This window comes from Lupinus angustifolius, chromosome LG20 (genome assembly GCF_001865875.1).
Source record: "Lupinus angustifolius cultivar Tanjil chromosome LG20, LupAngTanjil_v1.0, whole genome shotgun sequence".
NCBI lineage: Eukaryota > Viridiplantae > Streptophyta > Magnoliopsida > Fabales > Fabaceae > Lupinus > Lupinus angustifolius.
This window is the reverse complement of record NC_032028.1, coordinates 7,538,976-7,561,938: the sequence shown is the minus strand read 5'-3', so window position 1 is coordinate 7,561,938 and position 22,963 is coordinate 7,538,976. Positions and strand designations below refer to the sequence as shown.

The window sequence follows — 22,963 nt, the reverse complement described above, 5'->3', positions numbered from 1 at the left end:
TTACCACTTTAAAGTAAGCTTATCTTAACAATATCCATACAATAACTAATCTACCATCCAAGACTTCATAACACTTTAAGTTTATAAAGTCAAGACTTTTATACGTTATCTTTTATCCCAAATCATTATTTTAACTTGGAAGTCAAAAGATATCATTCACTAATTAAACTCTTAATACATAATACTTTTACAACAATATTTTTCCAATAAAAACACATTCTTTTCCGTAATATGGTTCTTTAGTGTTGATAACACATCCATTAAGCATACTAATAACACTACTTTACTCTTTGAAAACACTCAACTCATAAACATTTTGGATTTCAAATATAGAAACTAAATTTTCCCTAAACACACATAGGCCATGATTTTTGGACATAATGTCAAGGAAAGTTTTAATTTTTCAACTTATAATTAAACACATTAAAGGTTCCTTTGATGGACAAATAATCACCATTAAACACATTCAAACATCAACATTATATTTTCTAGCTTTAGAACCAAAATAAACTATTCTAAACTTGTCATATTCCTTGTCTTCAAGCTCCTCTTTCACCATGTGTGCCTCACTATGATGTCTGCCATTTAGAGCAGCTTGGCTTGGAAGTGCTTGACATTCAGTTGAAAAATGTCCAACTTTATTGCAGTTAAAACATTTGATCTTCTTCCTATCTATCTTCTTCTTCCCCATCTCCAATTTTTGTTTCCTCCTCTTCTCGTGAAGTTCATGGACTGTCCAGAATCAAGTCTTTCTTGATATTTGCTTGAGCTTCTTTCCCTTTGGTCTCTACCTCGGTTTCTAGTGCCACCCCTGCCATAATAGCTTCCCTCCTTGGAAGTCGGAGCTTGCAAGGCTTGTTTAAGTGGCGTTTCTGTTGCTCTTTCTATGAGCCTCTACTCATGAGCCTCGAGGGAGCCTTGGAGTTCCTCAACCTTTAAGTCTTCAATTTTCTTGGACTCTTCAATAGCTACTACAATATGATCAAAGTTTGGAGTTAAGGTCCTTAAGATCTTCTCTACTATTGTTTGATCAAAGATCATTTCACCACAAGCTTTCATTGCATTGGTGTGACTAATGATCCTATTGAAGAATTGTGCCATTTTTTCACTAGATTCCATTTGCATCAGTGCATATTGTCTTCTCATTGTTTGTAATCTAACTTTTTTCAACTGTTTTGTACCTTTATTGCACTTTTCCAGAATTCTCCAAGCTTCTTGAGAAGATTTTGCTGCAGTAATCTTCTCAAAATATGCCTCATCAACACAATGATGAAGTAAGCACATAGCTTTGCAACCTTTCCTTCTGTTTTCCTTGTAACTAAGCCTTTGTTGTTCATTTGCTTCTTTAGTGAGATTAGTACCCATCTTCCACTATCTCTGCGATTTCTTGGAACCTCGAGATTGCTCTCATCTGAATGTTCCATCAATTCCAATTTTTGCCATCAAGAACTGGAATATTTGTTTGAAAGTTTGAGTTAGATCCCATTTGTTGGATTACAGAAGAAGAAAATGAAGAAGAAGCGGTGTTGATGAGTTGGATGAACGAAGAGAAGAAAGAAGAATGAAAGAACCCCTTTGGATCTTGTGTGAGCTCTTGATACCAGTTTGTTGGAGAAATGAAGGATAGATTAATTATGCGAGAAGAGAAAATGAAATGTTTAACAAAAGAAGAGAATGAATCAATGAATAGAAATCTTGTATTAGATGCTTAGAGGAGTTGAGAATTACAAAGAAAGAGTATACTATTTATAGAATCTAATTAGTAATAGAAAAATTAACTTTCTACTTATAGTAAGAATTAACAAAATGCTAAGAGGCTTAGCTTCAATGTTGTGATGGCTTGAGCACATTTTATTTTTTTGTATATGTGATGAATGTAAGTAGTAGTTATAACTTGTAACTAAGATTGGAATAGATATTAAGATTCAATTTTGTTACCGCCATTTGATTCCTACTATACAAACCAATAGAATTTTCATGATATTGTTTTACCATTATAATCATTTATATTATGAATTTAATATTATACCGACAGTACAACTGTTTTTTACACTGTCATTAAATTATCTATTATTAATTTATTAATTATTATTGACTCTCAAATAAAAATAAGATAAATTTTATACTATCAACACACAAATTTTAAAATTTTATATTATTATTTAACAACTTTTAATCACGTTGTTGGAATGTCATCATTGGTGATGGCCATGGTCGGCTCTCATTGGTCAATCAGAGACAATAATTGTGGTTATTGGTGAAGAAAGAAAGAGGTGTATAAAATATAAATAACTAAAGGGTATTTAAGTAAATTACTTATTTTTAATTCTATACTAATGCATATCAAACCATGAATAAAAGTTTTAGTTCTGTGGATTATTGGTCAAATAGCAAACAGAAGAAAAAGTTGTATTATTTTTCCATTATTTTATGTTACTTGTGATGTATTGTATTGCTTGTGTTTGGAACCAGAGTTGGCGTGAGGAGAGACATGTGACATCCAAAATAAATTATTGCAAGTAAAATATTCCACATCATAAAGCTATTTTTCTTAACATTTATATACTATATTAAACTTGATTCATGTAATAATGACCTTCTAAACACTCGTTTCAAACAAAATATCAGGGTCGTGATTGATGTCACTAGAAGGGTTTAATGGTTATAAATGGTAAATATAACTTTTAGCACAATTATTATATCATTTATTATTTATTTACATTACTTTTTATTTTTATTTATAGTTAATTATAATTAATACATGAACATTGAGTAATAGGTAGAAGAAACTTCTATAGTATCCTTACCTAGTAGACCATATTCTCTCATTAGAATCTCATAATATTAACATATATTTAAATCTAGGGCTTTATACTAAAATTTAAGATACATTAAATAATGCTAATAACAAATTTTAGAGTAAGTTACACTGATACCCCTGAGTTTTAGTGAAATTACACAAATCATTCATCACTTTTACACATACACAAACTCCTTAATTTTTATACTTTCATTACACTAACCATATAATATATGCAATTAAGTTAAACAAAACATGGTATATTATGGAGACAAATCCATATAATATAAGAGCGATTTCAACAATATATCTTTAGAATTGTTGATGCATTTTGTAACCAAAAATAATAAAAATATATTGATTTGTATATTATTTGGATTTTTCTCCGCAATATATCATGTTTTTTTAAAATTAATTACATTTATCACATTTTTTATTTAAAAATTATACTTATTTCTCATGCAGAGGTGATTAGTGTAATAAAACTACAAAAAATTAGGAGGTTTATATAAGTATAGAAAAGTGAAGAGTGATTTATATAATTCCATTAAAACTTAGAGGTATGAAGTGTCAGTGTAATTAACTCTAAATTTTATATATTCTTTTTGTCTTTCTCAGGCATCCTATAGTAATGTCAAAATGGACCATTCATGTCATTTAACTTGCATGTGCAAAATTCTCGCAAATTCAAAGCTTGTGAGGGTATACTCACTTATCATTTTGGATAAATTCTCATACCATGCCCATTTAAAATAGGATTGCATGCCGCTCATGGGCATGATAAACAATAATTATAAAAATCGTAGAACAAATTAAATAAAGAAGTTTAAGAGATATTTAAAAAAACATTGATATAGAACAACTTAAAAATAAAATAAATAAAGAAGTTTAAGAGACAATTTTAAAAAAAACTTTGATAAGTTATATGAAGTTGAACAAATTACATTATACCAACAAATTTTGAAAAATTAAATCACATAATATCATAATTTATTTGAATTTTACTTATTTTTAACATTAAGCCCACAAGTCACCTGCACTTCCCAATGCTTGTAGAAAACGGGCAAGCACTCTAGTCAAATGAACTAAATTTGTATGCCCTGCACATAAAAATACATGCTATGAAGGTGTGCTCGCATGCATTACTCTTTAAGGATCTATGGACTTTGTGCACATTTCGGATACTCAGCTCCAAGTTAAGGATATTTGGAATAAAGACAATTGAGATTTTTCTACACCATACATTTTGGTTCTCTCTGAGGTAACAAATTTAATTTGTAGCATTTTTCTCCCAAGTTCTAGTGTTGGGGAAGATGGTTGGATTTGGGATGGTAATGCATTGGGAACCTATACTGCCAAGTCTAGGTATTGGTGGCTTAAGCAGCTTGAAGATGATGAAGATTATTCCACTAACGTTTGGAGACTGCTTTGGTGCCTTAGAATTCATGAGAAGGTGAGATTCATGTTATGGTTAGGGTTTCATGAGATGTTACCTTCTAATGATCTTCGTCACAAAAGGAACATGACCACAAGTTTTATTTGTATGAGATGCCAAGCGGGTGTTGAAGATCTCATGCATATATTTAGAGATTGTACAAACTCTTCTTTATTATGGTTGAGACTTGGTTGGAAATCTTCTTCCTTTTGGGTGACTCAATCCTTTAGAAGCTGGATTTTGGACAACTATAAGGGCATCAATGGCAGTTTGTTCTTGGCGGGTGTCTGGTGGGCTTGGAATATTAATCTAGTTACTCTCTATGTTTATAATGATTTTTGGGAATGACATCGGTTGGAGAGGAATGCAGACTTAGAGGTTAACACTCTCTTAGTTCATTGGTGTTGCCCTCGGGTTGGCAAAATTAAAATTAATGTCGACGAGAGTTGTATTAGTGGTTCCAATATTATGGGAGGGTGGTGTTTTTCGAGAACATAACGGGAGGTAGCTTTCAGGATTTTCAACAAACTTCGGACATGAATCCTCTATTGTAGCAGAATTGTTGGCCATGGAGCGGGGTGTGGAAAAAGCACAGAGTTTGGGTTACAAGAATGTCATCCTGGAAAACGATTGCCTAAAAGTTGTGCATCTTGTCTCTGAGGGAGTTTGCATTCACACAAATCATATTAAACATGTTGTCTCCAATATTTGTACTTGGGTGTCTCGTGACTGGAATGTGGAGATTAAGTTTGTCGTTAGAAAGACTAACATAGTTACATATTTTATAGCTAAGTTAAGATCTCACTCATTTATTCAAGATCAAGTTTGGAGCTCAATCCCAAGTGGAGGTTAGAGTTATCTTGACTTATATCTCTTTACTGTGCTTTAGTTTGTTGTTTATTTCTTTCCTATGTATAAAATAATAAATGGTAGCATTGAAGTTGGTCGTGAAATGAAAAACATATTTAGTTGTGAAATTATAATTGAACTTTTTAATGTGTATCTAATGACTTTAACTTCTTCAAAAAGCATAATCGAACTAAAATAAACATATTTCAAATATAAGTTGCCCAATCTTCATTCAACTACTTAAATTTGTGAAAGTCACTTATCTTAAGTGCATCCAATCCAAATATTTTAAAATGGGCAAATTTGCATTCATAAACATGCATTCACTCATTCACATGAGTTTTATAAAGACATAAAAATCAATATATACCAACTTTTTTTGATCAATTGAGCAAGCTAATTTGACATACATTTAAAAAAACCTTATTAAATCAATTGATGTCATTATTACATGAATAATTAATCATACACTAAGCAGTTAAAAAACTTTTAGATTCACCTTACAAATATTATATTCTCTTATCAAAATATCCATCATAGACTAAGGATATATACTAAAAGTGAAGATACATATAAAAATGCTAATAATAAATTTTATACATATTTTTTTTGTCCTTCTCAAGTATCTTCTATAGTAATGTCAAAATGGTAAGCTCAACTCGTTTAGCATGCACCTATAAAAATGGACACAAAATTGAAGTGGACATAAGTATGCTCTTTTATCATTTTTAGGTAAATTCTAATATCTCTCACATTTTAAAATGGGCTAACAGACTTCAAGTTGTTCTTTCAAATGATAAATAATTAAAAAAAATACAAAATCCAAAATAAAAAGAAATTAAATAGAGAAATTTAAATGATAAAATAAAACGAAGTTAACAAAATTACATTACATCATAATTTATTTGAATTTTACTTATTTTTAATATTAAGCTTGTAGGTCACTCACACTACTCAATACACTACTCAATAGAAATGTCTTTGGGTTTGACATACAAATTGTTGAGGCAAACCCAGTAAACATATTAAATTTATATGTTTTGTCTACAAAAAATATGGTATATGAGATGGGCTACCAGAATTGTCTATTTTTTTCATCAGTAGTCCTATATCATTTGGATGAGGAACTAACTTCTTTTGGATACTACACTCAATCTTCTCAACAATATTTGAAACTATAGGCTTGTGGTCTTGTATAGTACATATGAATCTAATTTTATCTTATCAATGGAACAACTTCTTAACTAAATGATACTAATGTTTTTAGAATTGATGATGATGGAGATAGTGATAATGGTGGCATTGGGGATTGGTAGTGGTAATGGTGTTGGCAACAAACAAGGTGGTGGATGATAGAAAATTCAACACAATAACAAGGAAATTTTTAACAAAGTATATACAGCGGATAATAATTTCCCCAACTTACTAGAATCTATGAGTAATAATAACAAATAATGACATTAAGTAAGAATACACAATAAACATTTAACGTGGAAAACCTTCCCGATGTGATAAGTAAAAACCACAGGCACAAACCAGTCAATCAAGCTCCACTATAATCAAAATAGGAATACAAGAGTGTCTCTAAAATACAGCATAAAATATGTTCAACAATACAGCATACAATAGAACAACAAGCTTGAAAATGAGAACTCAAAGTTGTAGAAAAAACCAGAAAAAACAACCACTATTTTGGCTCGTTTTTTATTACCACGAATGACTTCTTACCGATCCAATCGTTCAGAATGAAGTACCAGAAGTTGTGAACCTGCTGTCCAAATTTCATCCTGATCCAACTATGAACGAAGACGTAGTCGCAAATCTCTCACAACTGCTATGAGTTCTTGCGGATTGAGTTCTTTCAAACTCTCTCTCACTTTTCTATTGCCTCTTTTTGCCTAAACTAATTGCACACTGTTGCATCATCTGACCTCTATCAATTAGATTAAGTGGGACAAATGGACTTTGCTCAATATGATCTTTATCCATATAAGAAGGGAGCCCAAACCCAACAGTGGAGTGGTCTTGGCGATATCTTTGAGGATAAAGGTGGTATGTAGTGAAGAATGTGGGAGTATTGTTGATGACGTGGTGATGGCAGCGTTTGAGGGTGCGGTGATGGTGGTAGCAGCGAATGGTGATCATTGTGGTACTTTTGGTGATGGTGATGACAATGATGGACATTAGTGGTGACAACGATAATAGAAATGATGACAAAGGTCGAATAATGACAAGAAAGTATTGAGATGATAACACGGATAATTAAGAAGCGTCATTACTGGTGGGTGACAAGGTGGTGGTGATGGCAATATTAATGATAGAGGAGTGATAAATGAGTTGTTAGCATCAACGTAATGGTGACAACATGGTTATGACAATGACGATGATATGGTAATGGTGATGTAGTAGTGAAGAGGATAATAATGATAGCACAGTGGTAGAGATTGTGGCGATGGAATGTGTGAATGACAATGAGGATGATCGGAAAGATAAGGTACACAATAAATGAGATAATAAGTGATGACAATTAAGGTGGGGGTGGTTGTGAAAATTTGTATATGAAAATTATCTTATAATATTATAACTCTGATCTCCTTAATGTGTATCTAATCACATGTTTTAACTTATTCAAAAAGGATAAATGAAAATAAAAACATAATTTGAATACAAATTGTACAATCTTCTTTCAACTACTTACATTTGTCAAAATAGCTTCAAAGGCATCCAATCCAAATCTTTTAAAATGAGCAAGTTTACATTCATAATTCATAAATATACACTCAATGATTAAAATGGGTATATTTGCATTCATAAGCATCTTTTCTTTTTCTAAACTGATAACTGCTAAATATTTAACAGCCCGCATATATAAAAATAGGAACATAACTCTTTAAGATATATGGATGACCATCATTATCTACTTTAGTTAAAAGTGATAATACCTTTTTAGGATCCCTATACATTTTTCTGTACCATAAAACAATAACATTTGCCACAAATAATACTTTAGTGATATTGTAAGTTATTTATCTTATGATAAAAGGATTTATAAATTATTTTTATAACATGATATAACAATTTGAGGGCCATACGATCAAACTATGAGTCTTGACTTTATTGGCATGGGGATATATTGTCTCCAAGTCTATCCCAAACCAATCACAATGAACTAAAAATAAACAAAGTCATAAATATTTAATTATTTCAATTGATATAACATATTATAATTGGTTTGTAATATATTTTTGGACATACTTAGAAACAACAAATCATTTTCCTATCATCACAATTGCAGCTTTCCAATATCCCTCTCTATGAATGACACCCTTTTATCTTCTTTTCTTTCTTTCTTTCTTTCTTTTCCTTTTTTTTCCCTTTCCTTAACCTCTCTCTCTCAGTTTTCTATTCCAACTTTCAAACCAATTGAAAATTCATTCACAACAATCATCATCATCATTTTCTATATTCCCTGTCACACACCAATTTCTATTCTTTTCTCAATTGGGTCCCTTCCAATATTAATTTATTAATAAAACCACCCCATTTGTTCCTCTTTCTTGTTGATCTCATTCATTTCCAAGTTAGCTTCTTTTTCTCTCTCTATTATGGGTTTGAATTGCATTAATTAAATGGTTTGATTAATTGTCGGTTACAATTATTATATTATTGTATCAGTTGTTTTGTTATTTATTATAGCTGAGTTGAACTTTGTTAAGTTTTTAAGTGTTTGTTTTTTGCTTTTTATGCTACTATATGCATGCATCAGCATTTATTAACGGTATAGAATCTGGATGTGTAGCTCTATCTGGTGCTTCTTCTTTCTTTCCTCATTCAATCGGTAGTTTTTTTTTCTATTTCCCTAAAATGTAATAATTTCATTGAGTTTGTTTAATTTTATGTTCTCTTCTGAATTTTCATTTATTAATTAAAAAATGAAGAATTAGTCCAATTATGTGTTTGGTTTCTTGTTTGTGGTGTTAAGGAATATATCTGCAATGATACACTGTGCATTGGCTTTACAATTTTGATTTTGATTTGGTATCTTCTTAATATAAGTAAGGGACTAAGAAGACTTTCATGTTCTCATAGAATCATATAGCCAACTCTAATCGTTCGATCCATGTAATAGTGGGATTAAGGCTTGGATGTTGTTGTTGTATCAAATCACATTCCTATTGAAATCATAGCTGGCTGTATTTTTTCACCACTTTTGGTCATTTAACTTGCTAAAATACTATCTGCTATTTCTAAATTAGTTCTTTTGGTACTATGTTAATCTGTTAAGTATGTCTTTAATGTTTTGATCCATATATGTATCTAATTTCTGTTGTGTGTTTATGTTTCATTATTCAGAGTGAGCCAGCATATATACGAAGAATAGCACTCATATTTTTCTGTAAAAATGGTTCTGGGAATAAGATCAAAAAGTAGAAAAAGTGTCTCAACTGAAGTTCACTACATCATCAATGTCAAGGAGATCAAGCCGTGGCCGCCTTCACAATCACTGAGATCGGTTCAATCTGTAGTACTGCAATGGGAAAATGGTGATCAGAATTCTGGGTCTTTGGCTTCCAGTGCTGGAGATGGAAAAATTCAATTTAATGAATCTTTCAGACTACTGGTAGTTATGTGGAGAGAAGCATCGAAGAAAAGCAAACACCGCGAAAATTTCCAGAAGAATTCCATGGAGTTTAACTTGTATGATAAGACAGCGCCAAAAAGTCAACTATTAGGATCAGCTACAATAAATTTTGCAGATTTTGGAATTATCAAGGAAACCAAAGCCATAAGCACTCAGTTGAGCTGCAAAAAGAGTTCCAGGAACTCAACACAACCATATCTTTATGTTACTATTCAGCCATTTGAGACAGAGTGTTCTAGCTCATCACCAAACAGCACCTTGTCAAAAGAGTTTTCACTAAAGGAAGGAAGTGAATCTGTTTCACAGTCAGTAAATGATGATGATGATCTTGAAATTGCATCTTTTACTGATGATGATAACGATGTAGTTCCTTCAAATACCTTTCGATCTGTCAGATCTTCTCCAGAGACTACCGGAGGTTTGTCCCCTCCAACTCGAAATTGCTAAATTTATTTATCTTCTATTTGTGTTTGATTCAAATAGATTTAAATCATTGCTCCTATTCTGCTTGATGAAGGGATTACTCTCTAGATTCCATGGGCATTGCTTTTTTATAATTTTGCAGTAATTGGCCTCAAACTCTTTCTGTCACCATGTTTCAATGATATATACTGGCATGCTTGTGTTTAGTCGTATGATGCTTCATGTTCTACTGGTCTTGTTATTTTCGGTATTTATATAACATTATCCCAAATTTATTTTCTCATGGAAAACTTATTTATCAACAACCTGTAAGGTCGGTTTGTAATTGTTAATTTAGCTCTGGCATAAAATTATCAAATATTTGCACTCAAATTGTTGATTACCTGATGGAGCTAGAGCATTGTACATCATGCATTTATTGTATTTATTATCTGATCTCTAGCCCAATAACATTTTATACAGAAATGCAATTGTCAAGTTCTGCCATGTTATAGCCTGTTGCCATTTGATTTCAGACAACACCAAAATCAGCCAAGGAGGAACAAAGGGATCTAATGGAGAATTAGCTACACACTTGGAATACACCACATCTAGCTTACTGAGTAACATGGATGATGGAGCATCCACACAGTTCAAAGACATCAAATCACCCTCTTCCTCTACGGTTCTGTCCCCGGATATGGGAAATGCAACAAGTGATAGACCTTCTTTACCTAAAATTTCTGAGGAAAGTGTCAAGGTTGCTGATGCAAGTTCTAAAACTCTAGAAAGTGTTCAAAAATTCCCGGGGGAAAATATCACTGAGGATGATATGGTCAAAGCCAAAATTTCAGCTTCATACATTTCATCAAGTACACAGCCAAACTTTGAAAGATCTGCCCAATCTCAAGTGACTCAAGAGGATAACATTAATCAAGAAGATAGCAGAAAAGACCAAATATATAACAAAGATAGTCCAGAGGAACTTAACAGTGCATCTAACACTGTAGTTTTGGAAGACAATGAGAATATGGACGACAGAAGAAGAAAAGGAAAAAAACAGTTTGTTATGAAGAATGAACTTTCAGAAAATGACCTTGTGAATGATATTTCTGATAACGATTCTAGGGGGAAAGGAAAATTAAATAATGCTGCTCCTGTCCTAAGCAAGAGATCACATCGATATCCCACAAATATTTTGATGAATGTTAAAGCAGAGGATGTGAGAACTGAAAACTTTCCTCTACAATCTGCTGAGAGCTATGTGAAGTTCAGCCAGAGTCAAACCTTAGATCAAGCAGAGGACATTAATACTTTGAATGATGTTCATAATTGTATTTCTAGCCATGAAGACATTAGTGTGAATGACATCTTTCCCAACAATAAAACTGAATTGAAGGCTGAAGTGGAACCTAATGATAAAACTGAATTGAAGGCGGAAGTGGAACCTAATGATAAAACTGAATTGAAGGCGGAAGTGGAACCTAATGATAAAACTGAATTGAAGGCGGAAGTGGAACCTAACGATAAAACTGAGTTGAAGGCGGAAGTAGAACCTAATGATAAAACTGAGTTGAAGGCGGAAGTGGAACCTAACGATAAAACTGAGTTGAAGGCGGAAGTGGAACCTAATGATAAAACTGAATTGAAGGCTGAAGTGGAACCTAATGATAAAACTGAATTGAAGGCGGAAGTGGAACCTAATGATAAAACTGAATTGAAGGCTAAAGTGGAACCTAATGATAAAACTGAATTGAAGGCTGAAGTGGAAATGCTTAAAGAAGAGCTGCGGGAAGCTGCTGCTCTTGAAGTTTCACTGTATTCAGTTATTGCTGAGCATGGTAGCTCATCAAACAAGGTCCATGCACCTGCTCGGCGCCTTTCAAGATTCTATTTCCATACTTGTAGAGTTGGCTCCCCTGCTACGATCGCTAGTGCTGCCAAAAGTGCTGTCTCAGGTTTTGTGTTGGTTTCTAAAGCATGTGGAAATGATGTTCCAAGGTATATAAAACTTGATCATAACTTTATTAAGTATGTTGAAATGATAAGTTCAGGAGCATTTAACTGAAGATTTTGTCCTTATGGATCTAAACTGATACAAGAAGGTAGGATAGAAGTTGAACGCAAGTTACTAACTTTCTTTGTGACATGAAGTAAATATTCTTTCTGTGAAAACTGCTATAGAATTTTGTTTTCTTACCATAAAAAAATATAAGATTAGGAATGATGTTTTCGAGAGAAAGTTGGAAAAGCGGTTATTGAGGGGAAGATATAGAGGCTAACTTCAGGTGGTAAAGTCTTGTGAGGAGCAGATCAATAGACACTCTACAGAGCAAAGTGGACGAAAAGGACTAATTAAAATAGGTAGAGGAAGTAAACTGTCATGAACCATCTCTTCTGAACATTATGCTGTTTGGTTAAGTTACATGAATGGTTTTATATATTTAACCCGCCCCTTTACATAAGAGCCCTTTCAGTTTGAACCGTGAAAATGCACAAACCAACCTACCTTAGCTCAAATTCAAATTTTTATTAGAAGAGAGGGGACGATTAGGATCAAGCTCTAGAACACTTGGTCATAGAGGTTCTAATGCCATGTCACCAACCATCTCTTCTAAAAGCTTAATCCATTAGTTGAAGTTGCATAAATATTTTATATATGTTTAACAAGACCTTGATCATAGATTCTAATGTACTTTCGGATTCTTTTTTCTGTTGTTAAAAATTGACTGTTGAAAGAGCACAATGGCGTCATTGGTTAATGTAGCCAACCTCAACTAATAAGATAAAACTTGGTTGTTGTTATATCTATTGAAGTTTGGGTGATTTAACATCACTTTCAGAAGTTGTCTGCATAAGTTTTATTATGCATGTACATTTGTATTGGTTCTTAGTTTACTGTTTCTTAACCTTGAATAGGTTGACATTCTGGTTCTCAAATTTAATATTGCTGAGAGCAATTGTGAGCAAAGGAATTGAAGAGATACATCTTGGCAATGATCCACGTATCAATAGGGAAGGTGATGCAAATAACCTCCCCTGTCACGAAAAAGAAAAGGAAAATACAAAAGAAAAAAATCATAGTTGGGAGGATCCAGAGACATTTTTAGTTGCATTGGAAAAGGTTGAAGCATGGATATTCTCTCGAATTGTTGAGTCTGTGTGGTGGCAGGTCATTTTCTTCTGTTTTTTCTTTTGATTCTTCTGCATCTGTATCACTTCTCAGAAAACTTACATTTGAAACTGAATGTCCTTGTACTTTTGCTGATACGTTTTGCATTTTTTGTCCCCAGACCCTGACACCATACATGCAGTCTGCAGCTGCTAAGAGCTCCAGTTCGAGGAAAATATATGGGAAGAGATATGCTATAGGTGATCCAGATCAAGTAAGCTTTTCTGTTGATTTATGGGAAAGAGCTTTCAAGGATGCCTGTGAACGACTTTGTCCTCTTCGAGCTGGAGGGCATGAGTGTGGCTGCTTACCTGTGATAGCTAGATTGGTACCATATTTGGCTCTGATATTTCTTGATGCAATGTGTTGCCACTATATTCTGCTTTTATGCATGTATATGGGTCTAGATGTATATTTAGTTATATAACATGTTAAAGCTTTTACTTTGGGGTCCTTGCCACTCCAATGTTGAAATCTTATCTTGAAATGTTGGAATTTGTGGTTAGTGGGTATTTATTTTAAATATAAAATCCTCTAATTTCTCTATTCTTTAAATGAGGAAAAGGTGCTTTGATGTGCATGTGAAGATGCTTGTATACATAACTTGAAAGCTAAAGGTGATATAAGCCATAAGGTGGAAGTGTTGCACTTAAGAAAGAATATAGAAAAGTAATAGGTTGGAGAAAATACTGAAGTACTTTTGGCATTGCTTTGTGAAAGTGGTGGTATATTAAGCTCAATACTGTTTTTGTTTTTATAACATCATAGAAATTTATAGAACTTCGCTATTACAAACTTGAGACTATCTTAGCTCTATTTATCACTTATTTTGACCAACATATGCGTACGGGTTTTCTCAGTCCGTCAATGGATAGAGTTCTTTGTGTTGGATAGAATCCTGATTTGTTCTTTTCTAGTTGAATAGTTGTACTTTATTATATATACAGATGGTTATGTACACCTTTATACACTGCACTATCATCATGTTGTGTTCTTTGAACCAAATGTGATAAGCTTCTGCCTTCTGGATTGATCTGGTTCTAGGCATAGCATGGAGCCTCTTTGACCATGTGGTCATGACTTCAATATTTTCTGTCTATTTTCCCATAAATTGAATTTCAACATAAGGTGTGCTTTGTCGATACTCGATACTTCAAACCCAAAGGGCTTTTGGATGAGGCTCCCCTATTTCCATCCTTTCTTATTATTTTATTATTTACTTCTGGTGATATTTTGTTTGTGGTTGATAGATTGTGCGTGTTTGGAATTGGTTATGTCATTGGTTTATTCTTCAAAAGTTTGAAGTTGGAAAGATGTTATACATGTTTGTGTTTTCTCTTAATGATATTGGGTTGTTTTCTTTCTATCATTAAAATATAAAAAGCAAATATGAAATGCAGGCTGATAAAATAGGACTTTATCTTATGGTTGTAGATGATGGAGCAATTGGTAAATAGACTTGATGTGGCAATGTTCAATGCAATTCTTCGTGATTCAGATGAAGATATGCCCACGGATCCTATATCCGACCCCATTAGCGATTCTAAGGTTCTTCCTATTCCAGCTGGAAAGTCAGGTTTTGGTGCTGGTGTACAACTGAAGAATGCGGTGAGTGGTGAATATTTTTGTTCTGTTCCTTGTTTCTTATTTCATAAAAAACAAGAATGGCCGTAGTATTCTGACCTGTGTCCTTCATCCCTTGTGTTTCATGTGACCACTATTATATTTTTCATTGCATAGTTTGCTTCCTCTGTACACACAACAATATGCACTAGTATACCTTTGGGGAAGTTTGCTAGCTGTGACTAAATGGATGAAGTCAAGTACTTCTGGCGATATTTTGTTTTAAAATTTTTAAGGTCAAAAACATTTTATAGCAATTCATAGAAATATTTCATGGATGGGTGAACATACTAGACAAGATAGGATTAGGAATAAATGAATCCGGGAGAAAGTTTGGGTAGCTCATGCTGTAGAAAAGATGGAAGAATTCCGTCTTAGGTGGTTTGGACATGTATGAAGTAGACTGTTAGAAGCTAGTAAGGAGAGTAGACCAAATGAAGGTTAGTCCAATTTCTAGAGGCAGAAGGGACCAAAATAAACCATAGGCGAAACGGTAGGAAAGATCCAGAGATTAATGTTTTGTCCATAGACTTGGTATATGATTGAGCATTATAGTGTTGTTCGTCACTGAGTAGGAAGAAGGCTTGGTTATTTGGATTTTGATTCATTCAACATTAATTTAATTGTGAAGGTTTTTTCTCCTCAAGATTTGCCTAGAGCACTAGACATACTCAATTCTCCTTCGAAGTTTTTGTATGATGGACAAAATTAATAAAATTTGTTAGTTATAAAACCAGCAATGCTCTATGATAGTGAATGTTGGGCAATGAGGTGCAACAGAGATGAGCATGCGGAGATGGGTAAGTGGATATGAGAAAATGTAGATTAGGAATGAATATATCTTGGAAAAAGTTATCGTAGCATCAATTGTGCAAAAGATTATGGAAACTCGCAAAGGTGATTTGATCGTGTGAGAAGACTACTAGTAGAGGCTCCCTTTAAATAGTTGTAATACCAATATGGATTGGCAATGTTCGTCTTCTTGCTTAACCTTTTATTCTCTGTACTCAGATTGGTAACTGGACAAGATGGCTTTCAGATTTATTTGGCACTGATGATAGTGACTCTCATGAAGATAGCAATGAAAATGAAAAACCAAAATGTGAATCAGCTTTCAAGCCTTTCCAACTCCTTCATGCATTAAGTGATCTAATGATGCTTCCTTTTGAAATGCTTGCAGATGAATCTCTGAGAAAAGAGGTTCAATCAAACTTCCTTTTTTTGAGTTGTGTACTTTGTTTTTGGGAAATTGTTTCTGAAATCTTATTATATAAAATTTCTGTAGGTATGCCCTAGATTTGGTGTATCATTGATAAAACGGGTTGTCAACAATTTTGTTCCAGATGAGTTCTCCCCTGGGCCTGTTCCGGATGCTGTTATCGAAGCCCTGAATGACGAGGTTGGCTGATTTTAATCAGAAAAATGTTAGCATCATACTCTTTTCAACACTCACTTAACCACACTCTTTATAATTGGGTGGAGTTCACATAGGAACCAACAAATAGAGAGCAGATCTCACATGATTTAGCGAGTCCCACACAAAATTCACCTAAAAATAAAGTTGTTAAAGAGTATTGAAAAGAGTATGCTGTTAGCATTTCTCTTTTGTTAATGCTTGCACATCGTCTATGGATTATTGCAATGTATATTGTTAGTCTGCTGAATAATCTATCCAATTTTTTTATGGAATTCTTTCGATTTAGGATATCGAGGATGATGAAGGGTCTATCACAAGCTTTCCATGCACTGCTGATTCCACATTCTATGCACCACCTCTAGCTTCTTTAGTTGTGACCATGCCACAAGAAGTGGGAAACCGAAATTCACTAAGAAGTGGGTCATTTGTGCAAAAAAAACTATATACCAGCGATGATGAACTTGATGAATTGGATTCACCACTTTCTGCTCTTGGCATGGATGACTCTTCATCTAAGAAAAAGTTTTCAGTGGCAAAGGGGGGCCGTAAGGTGCTTCGATATGAGCTTTTGCGTCAAGTTTGGAGGAGTACTGAATAATGACATATTTCTAGGACTGTTTTATTTACTTGTTTCATGTCCCGATTTTCAGCTACACGACATTTTGGAGACGCCAGCTGTTGCTTGATTTTCGGCTACCACTTGTGTATATGTATATAAATTTAGCTAATATTTTTTTACCTCAAACTTTGGCCCTTGAATAATCTTACTTTCCACTCATAAAACCTAAGTTCCATTAATTTGTATGAATGTTGTTCCATGTGAGGTTTCTGAACATGAGGGTTATCTTTCTGTATTTTTGCTTTTTGTTGCGAAGCTCGTATCTTTCGTAGAGGTACTCCATATTTAGGTCTTCCAAAGTTAAAAACGAGATCTGAGCATTGATGGTGAAACATCCTTAACAAAATGTTTTAAGACTTGTAATTGATGTGGACTCGCTTGAAACATGCGTGATTCTCATTGTTAATAAGCAATTCAATACGGTCATTTAAGTTTTTCTTTGGTTCGAGCCATAATTATGTCATTTTGTTTGAGTCGGTAGGAACACTATAAATGATAAAGATCTTCTACCAAGTATCTTAGAAATTGTTGTCCTAGTGACTCAATCTGGTGGAGACTTCTATCAAGAGTATTCCTCATTTTTTTGGGTAAAGAATTTATACTTTCGGGATTTGCGGTTGCCTCTTTCAATAAATGTTAGTCCCTACTTTATAATGATGTATGAAATTTTGGTCACACATAAAATGTTTATACGTGTTAAGAATTATTATTTTAAGTTATCAAATTAAAGTGATCTAATTTATTTAAGGTATAGGATTATAAATATAATTGTCATGAAAATTATTGTACAGATAGCAAAAGTCTAAATAATTGTATAAAATTTCTAATTTTTATTCAATTATAAAATTAATAATAATCTTATCAAATTCCTAATATTTATTTATGTGATTATCGATATATTTAATTACTGTAACTAGTAATTATAATTTAATTAATAAAAAATGAAAAATAAATAAATGAATTAAAGATACATATGATGATTAGTTATTTAACAAATTTCAGCTAAGTTTACATCTAGTTTTATGGAATAGCTCTAATTCATTAAGCTACTTATATAAATACAAATTTCTAATTACCTTCACAGCTATAAGGTTACATATACATGTTACAAGATCATAGCTACAAACTAATTTTGCTAATAGATCCAACATGATTATTTCTTTACTTTTTCTTCACCTTACATTATTTGTGTATTTTTTACTTTCATATTTACAAGCTCATAGTTAAACACTATAAGCTCATGTTGCAAGTTAGTTTTATTGAATAGACCCTAAAACCTAAATCTTTTAGAGAAAATAATGTTTGCACTCATAGTGTATTCTTCCTCCTGCTTTCTTTTTTGCAATTTTCTTTTCCAAACCAGAGTGCAAGGACCGGAAAGCTAAATCACCACTTCATATATTAAATGAGTCATTCTCGAATGCAACATATTTCACTTCCATTCATCCACGCACTGTGGCCCACTTTTGACTTCAATCTCCAATCTTTTCTTTCAACTAGGAATATAACTTCCTTCTGTTTAGCTTTCCAATCAGACTTTGCTTTGACTACTAAAATAATAATAATAGTAATAATAATAATAATAATAATAATAATAATAATAATAATAATAATAATCTATAATAATAATAATAGTGCTAACTTTTTTATTGACTAATCTCTAAAAACCAAAACTGTTGCGTCTCAAATAAAATAGCCATTATATTTAAAGGGAAAATCACAAGAAAATAGCACGGGATTTTAGTGAGGATCACAATAAAATAGCAAGGGGTTTTAAAAGGATCTAATTATAAGAGATAGCCACTAAATTTTGTAGAGATGTTTTCTTTTTATTGTTTTCTCACCCGTATTTTGAATGGAATATGAATTATGCCACTTATTGGAGTAACTACCACACTTTTTGCAGTCTAAAAAAAGGTTATTTTGCTCCTACGTATTATTGGAAAGTGTGGCCTTTGAAGTTGTCGCGACCCGATTTTCGGTTGGAAGATCGGCCCTGCGACTTGGGAGGAGGCGAACTCGGATTCTACCTCTTCTGATTGATTTGGAGTTGTCAGTACCTTTTTTACGGTGAAAACGTAGAAAACTCTATAATAAGCCCAATTAGAATAAAATGGTCTTTAGACAGAGATTCTGAGCTCGGGAGTCGATTACGGATCGGGGAAGGTATTAGCACCCCGTCCGCCCGTATTAAAACAGTACCCTCGATAATAACATGGACTTTTATACCCTTAACAATTATTTATTTAGAAATTCAATTATTGAAACAAAATATTTATTTTTTATATTTGCATTTGACAAGAGGTTATCTTGCTCCTATGTATCCCCGGATGCAATAGGGAAATCAAGACTACGTAATTCTAGTCCAAAAATTGTTTCTACTTTGGTTGATTGTTAATGATTTGGAAAATACCGATAGATTTTAGAAGTATTAGTTTATTGAATTGGTTACTTTGAATTTTGTTCAAAATATGTAATTGTTTCGATTCAATGAGACTAATAGTTTTAGAGACGGTATTGGTCGTAGACCTTCTTCCCATTTTTAAATGAGTTAGAGACGACTCGAACCATGACCTTACTATAAAAATCCCATAAATTTTATTTGGTAAAGTAATTTCTAATTATTTATACAAATAGAACTTAGAGACAAGTCGAACCATAACCTCACTATAAAAATTTCATATTTAACTTATTTAATAATATAGTATTGGGTTATTTTTTATATATAGAATTTTGAGTGATGAAATAACTTACTAATTATACAGGGAACTAAGTGAGAAGATTTATTTGGATTTGGCTATATCTATACTACTTATAAAGCAAAAACATAAAATAACTAACTATTCATGGTGTAATTTATAGTTCCCTATTTTACCCTCATTATTTTCTATTTTCTACCAAAAACTATATACACAATGTTCCATTCATTCACATTATTACTTAGTTTTCAAAAACTATCATCTTTATTACTTTTTAACCACATTTTTAGAACATTTTAAAACCTCCTATTTGAATTAATTTAAAAAAAAACTGCATATTAGTTACTTTTTCAAAAACTACAACATTCAAAAAAATTGTTGCCTAAATTATATAATTTGCAAGAATAACACATGTTTAGATATTGTTCTTTCCACTACATTATTTTAGGATGATATTTCTAAAAAGACAATGCAATGCACCAAAGGTGCTACAAAAATATAATGTTACCCACTACTATCATTTCCCATTTTTATTCTCCATTATTTTCCTCTTCCAATTTTCAGGTATTTCTTTTTTCTTTCAAAGAAGAGATTTAACAATAACTAAATTTCATGGTAATACAATATATTTCATGAATGAATACAATAATAAATGTTCGTCATTCTCTTTTATTTTGTACTTTATGTTAATGAAGTTATGTTGTTACATTGGTTAATTGTTAAAATGTGTTGTTCATCCAGAAAGTGGAGTTGTTAGAATAATACTCCTTGAATCAAAAGGAGAAGGATGTTTCAATCAACACAGATAATGCATTCACATTCCACTTTGGTGTTGTAATTGTTGGTATAACAAAGAAAATATTGAATTAGTTTCTTTTTTGTTGGGGGCCACTTCAAAAGCTCACAAGTCCGGTGAGTCAACTGATTTTTTCTTATAATTGGTTCCAATGGAATCTTTACTCACCCACATTGATGTTAATTAGAACTTTGCAATCTTTACTAACTTAATTGCTACTTAATTTATCTACATTTAAGAGTGGTAAATTTTATAATTTCATCTTATCGAATTATATTTATTATTTTAGTTTTTAATATAACTCTTACATGCTTACTATTAAATAATAGAATTGAATAATTACCTCAATCAAACATGTTCAACTCCAAATTATAATATCTAACATAAATTATTATATTTGATATTTATAGCATATAAATTATACATTATAAACAATAGGAGAACGAGTTGACAGACACAAGAGTGTTTGTCAACACGCTAGTATTGGATTAAGATTGTTTGAGTTTAATTATATATAGGATTAAGCATAACAAAAAATCACTCAAGCAAATTAGTATAATAAAAACACAAATAAGAAATCAAAACAAACATACATAACAAAACAAAACCATAGGGGTGTGGCATACGAGTTTTTTAAAAACCCAAAATCCCTAATGCCCTTTTCTTCACCAATCTTCTTCTCCCCTGGCTCATCTTCTCCCTTTCTTCTCCTTTCTTGATGATGGACAAGGTTCACGGTCAATGATATTAAGAGGGGGGTCGCGGTTTCTCCTTTTCTTAAATACGGAAGGGATTCGAATCCCTAGTCTCCACTCTCTCCACGTATCCTTCATGGAGCCTGGACAGGGTCACCGAAGATGGTTTCCCTTCTTATTTTCGGGGTCCAGCAACGAGGATGAGGTATGATGTTGTCTTCTCCCTTTCTCCTTGTTCTTCACTTTTCATTCTTATTTGATTGGTTTTGGTTGCTGTTTGGTTTTTTAGTAGGTGAATTAAGAGAGAATGATGACGCGGTTTGGGCTCTTATTCTCACTGTGGTCATTAGAGTAAGGTAGGGATTCGGTTGTCCTCTTTGGCTAATTATTTCTGAAAGGGTTATGACTGATTCGGGTGGTGTTGAACTACCTTTATGCGAAAAGGAATTTAAATTTTTTTGCATGCATCATTTTTGTTCATCTAAATAAAATGAAAATTTTCTCACCCAAGTATCATATAAACATTGCTCCTAAGCATCCTTACCACACCAGACTGCAATCCAAGCTGATGGCCGACCAAGAATCCAGTAGCATTGACAACCGGTCTGAGCTTGCCGAAATGAAAGAGCAAATAAGTCAGATGATGAAAATCATCCAAGATATGCAAAAGGCTCGAAGCTCAGAAGGAGATGCCACTGCGTCAGGCGCTAAACCTTCACAATCCACACAAAAGGTGGGTCCCAAGACAGTTACTGGGGCCAACCGTCGTAAGGGTGTTATCATAAGGTATGAAGATACAACTGATGGTCAAGAGGAACAACAATAAGATGAGGAAGACGACGATGAGCAAGACGAAGATCCTACTCACGATCTTCCTCCTAAAAACAAGACCACAAGCCACCAAGCTGAAGCTAAGATAAACGGGGGTACCCCAAACGAATCCTCAAGCCAAGAGAAGGCAGAGCTGGAACTTATAAAAGAGAGACTAAGGGCCATTGAGGGCACAAGCTTCCCTGATGTAAAAAATGCATTTGAGATGTGCCTCGTACCAGATGTAGTGTTTCCACCAAAGTTTAAAACTCCTGAGTTCGAGAAATACGACGGTACTTCCTGCCCGAAAAGTCATCTACATATGTATGCTAGGAAGATGACACTTCATCACGGAAATGACAAATTGTTGATTCACTGCTTCCAAGACAGTCTGACAGGGGCAGCCATGGGCTGGTACATCCACTTGGAAAAGGCTCAGATTAAAACTTTCGTTGATTTATCTAATGCCTTCATGAAGTAGTATAAGTACAATGAGGACGCTGCTCCTGATAGGGCCCAGCTTCAGAGCTTGGCCAAGAAGTCAGAGTAAGGAGTATACCCAGCGCTGGAGAGCTTTGGCGTCACAAGTCATACCCAGATTGGAGGAGGAAGAACAATTGTCTATCTTCGTGGATGCTTTGAGGGAGCCCTATTATGATCACTTGGTGGGAAGTGTTGCATCGAGCTTCAATGCACTCATTAAGGTTGGGGAGAAAATAGAAGGACGCATAAGGAGTGGAAAGCTGGTAGTAGATCAGCCCAAATCAGGCACAGGCAAGAAGCCCAACTTTATGAAGAAGAAGGAGGGAGAAGCACTCGCGATGTTCACTGAGCCGAAAGGATATAAGGCCCAAAACCCTAAATACCAGGCCTCATACATTTCCACACCTTCCACACAGCCCAACTACACCGCCCACAATAACAACCGCCAAAACTATAACCAAACACAACCCTACCAACCCCGTCAAAACCACAATCAAACACAGGCCTACCAAAATCAAACC

At 33.4% G+C, this 22,963-nt stretch overlaps 1 protein-coding gene across 3 annotated transcripts; it reads left to right on the top strand.

Annotated features, from left to right (window-relative positions):
* On the top strand, positions 8,448 to 17,192 carry LOC109336104. Of its 3 annotated transcripts, none has more exons than XM_019572494.1 (9): positions 8,448 to 8,664; positions 9,438 to 10,144; positions 10,665 to 12,129; positions 13,048 to 13,300; positions 13,422 to 13,628; positions 14,735 to 14,908; positions 15,935 to 16,123; positions 16,209 to 16,322; positions 16,633 to 17,192. In XM_019572494.1, exons 2-9 carry the CDS (start codon positions 9,487 to 9,489, stop codon positions 16,936 to 16,938), a joined length of 3,366 nt encoding a protein of 1,121 aa, XP_019428039.1. In that variant the 5' UTR covers positions 8,448 to 8,664; positions 9,438 to 9,486; the 3' UTR covers positions 16,939 to 17,192. The 3 variants fall into 3 exon arrangements, with proteins under 3 accessions (XP_019428039.1, XP_019428037.1, XP_019428038.1); XM_019572492.1 differs by having other exon boundaries at positions 8,449 to 8,664; positions 16,627 to 17,192; XM_019572493.1 differs by lacking the exon at positions 8,448 to 8,664 and adding an exon at positions 8,973 to 9,139 and having other exon boundaries at positions 16,627 to 17,192.

Excerpts from the sequence above, each read along its gene's own strand:
- LOC109336104 (XM_019572492.1), top strand. The coding sequence starts at position 9,487 with ATGGTTCTGGGAATAAGATCAAAAAGTAGAAAAAGTGTCTCAACTGAA. Across the intron at positions 14,909-15,934 it reads GTGTACAACTGAAGAATGCG|ATTGGTAACTGGACAAGATG; the intron begins GTGAGTGGTGAA and ends CTCTGTACTCAG. Across the intron at positions 16,323-16,626 it reads TCGAAGCCCTGAATGACGAG|GATATCGAGGATGATGAAGG; the intron begins GTTGGCTGATTT and ends CTTTCGATTTAG.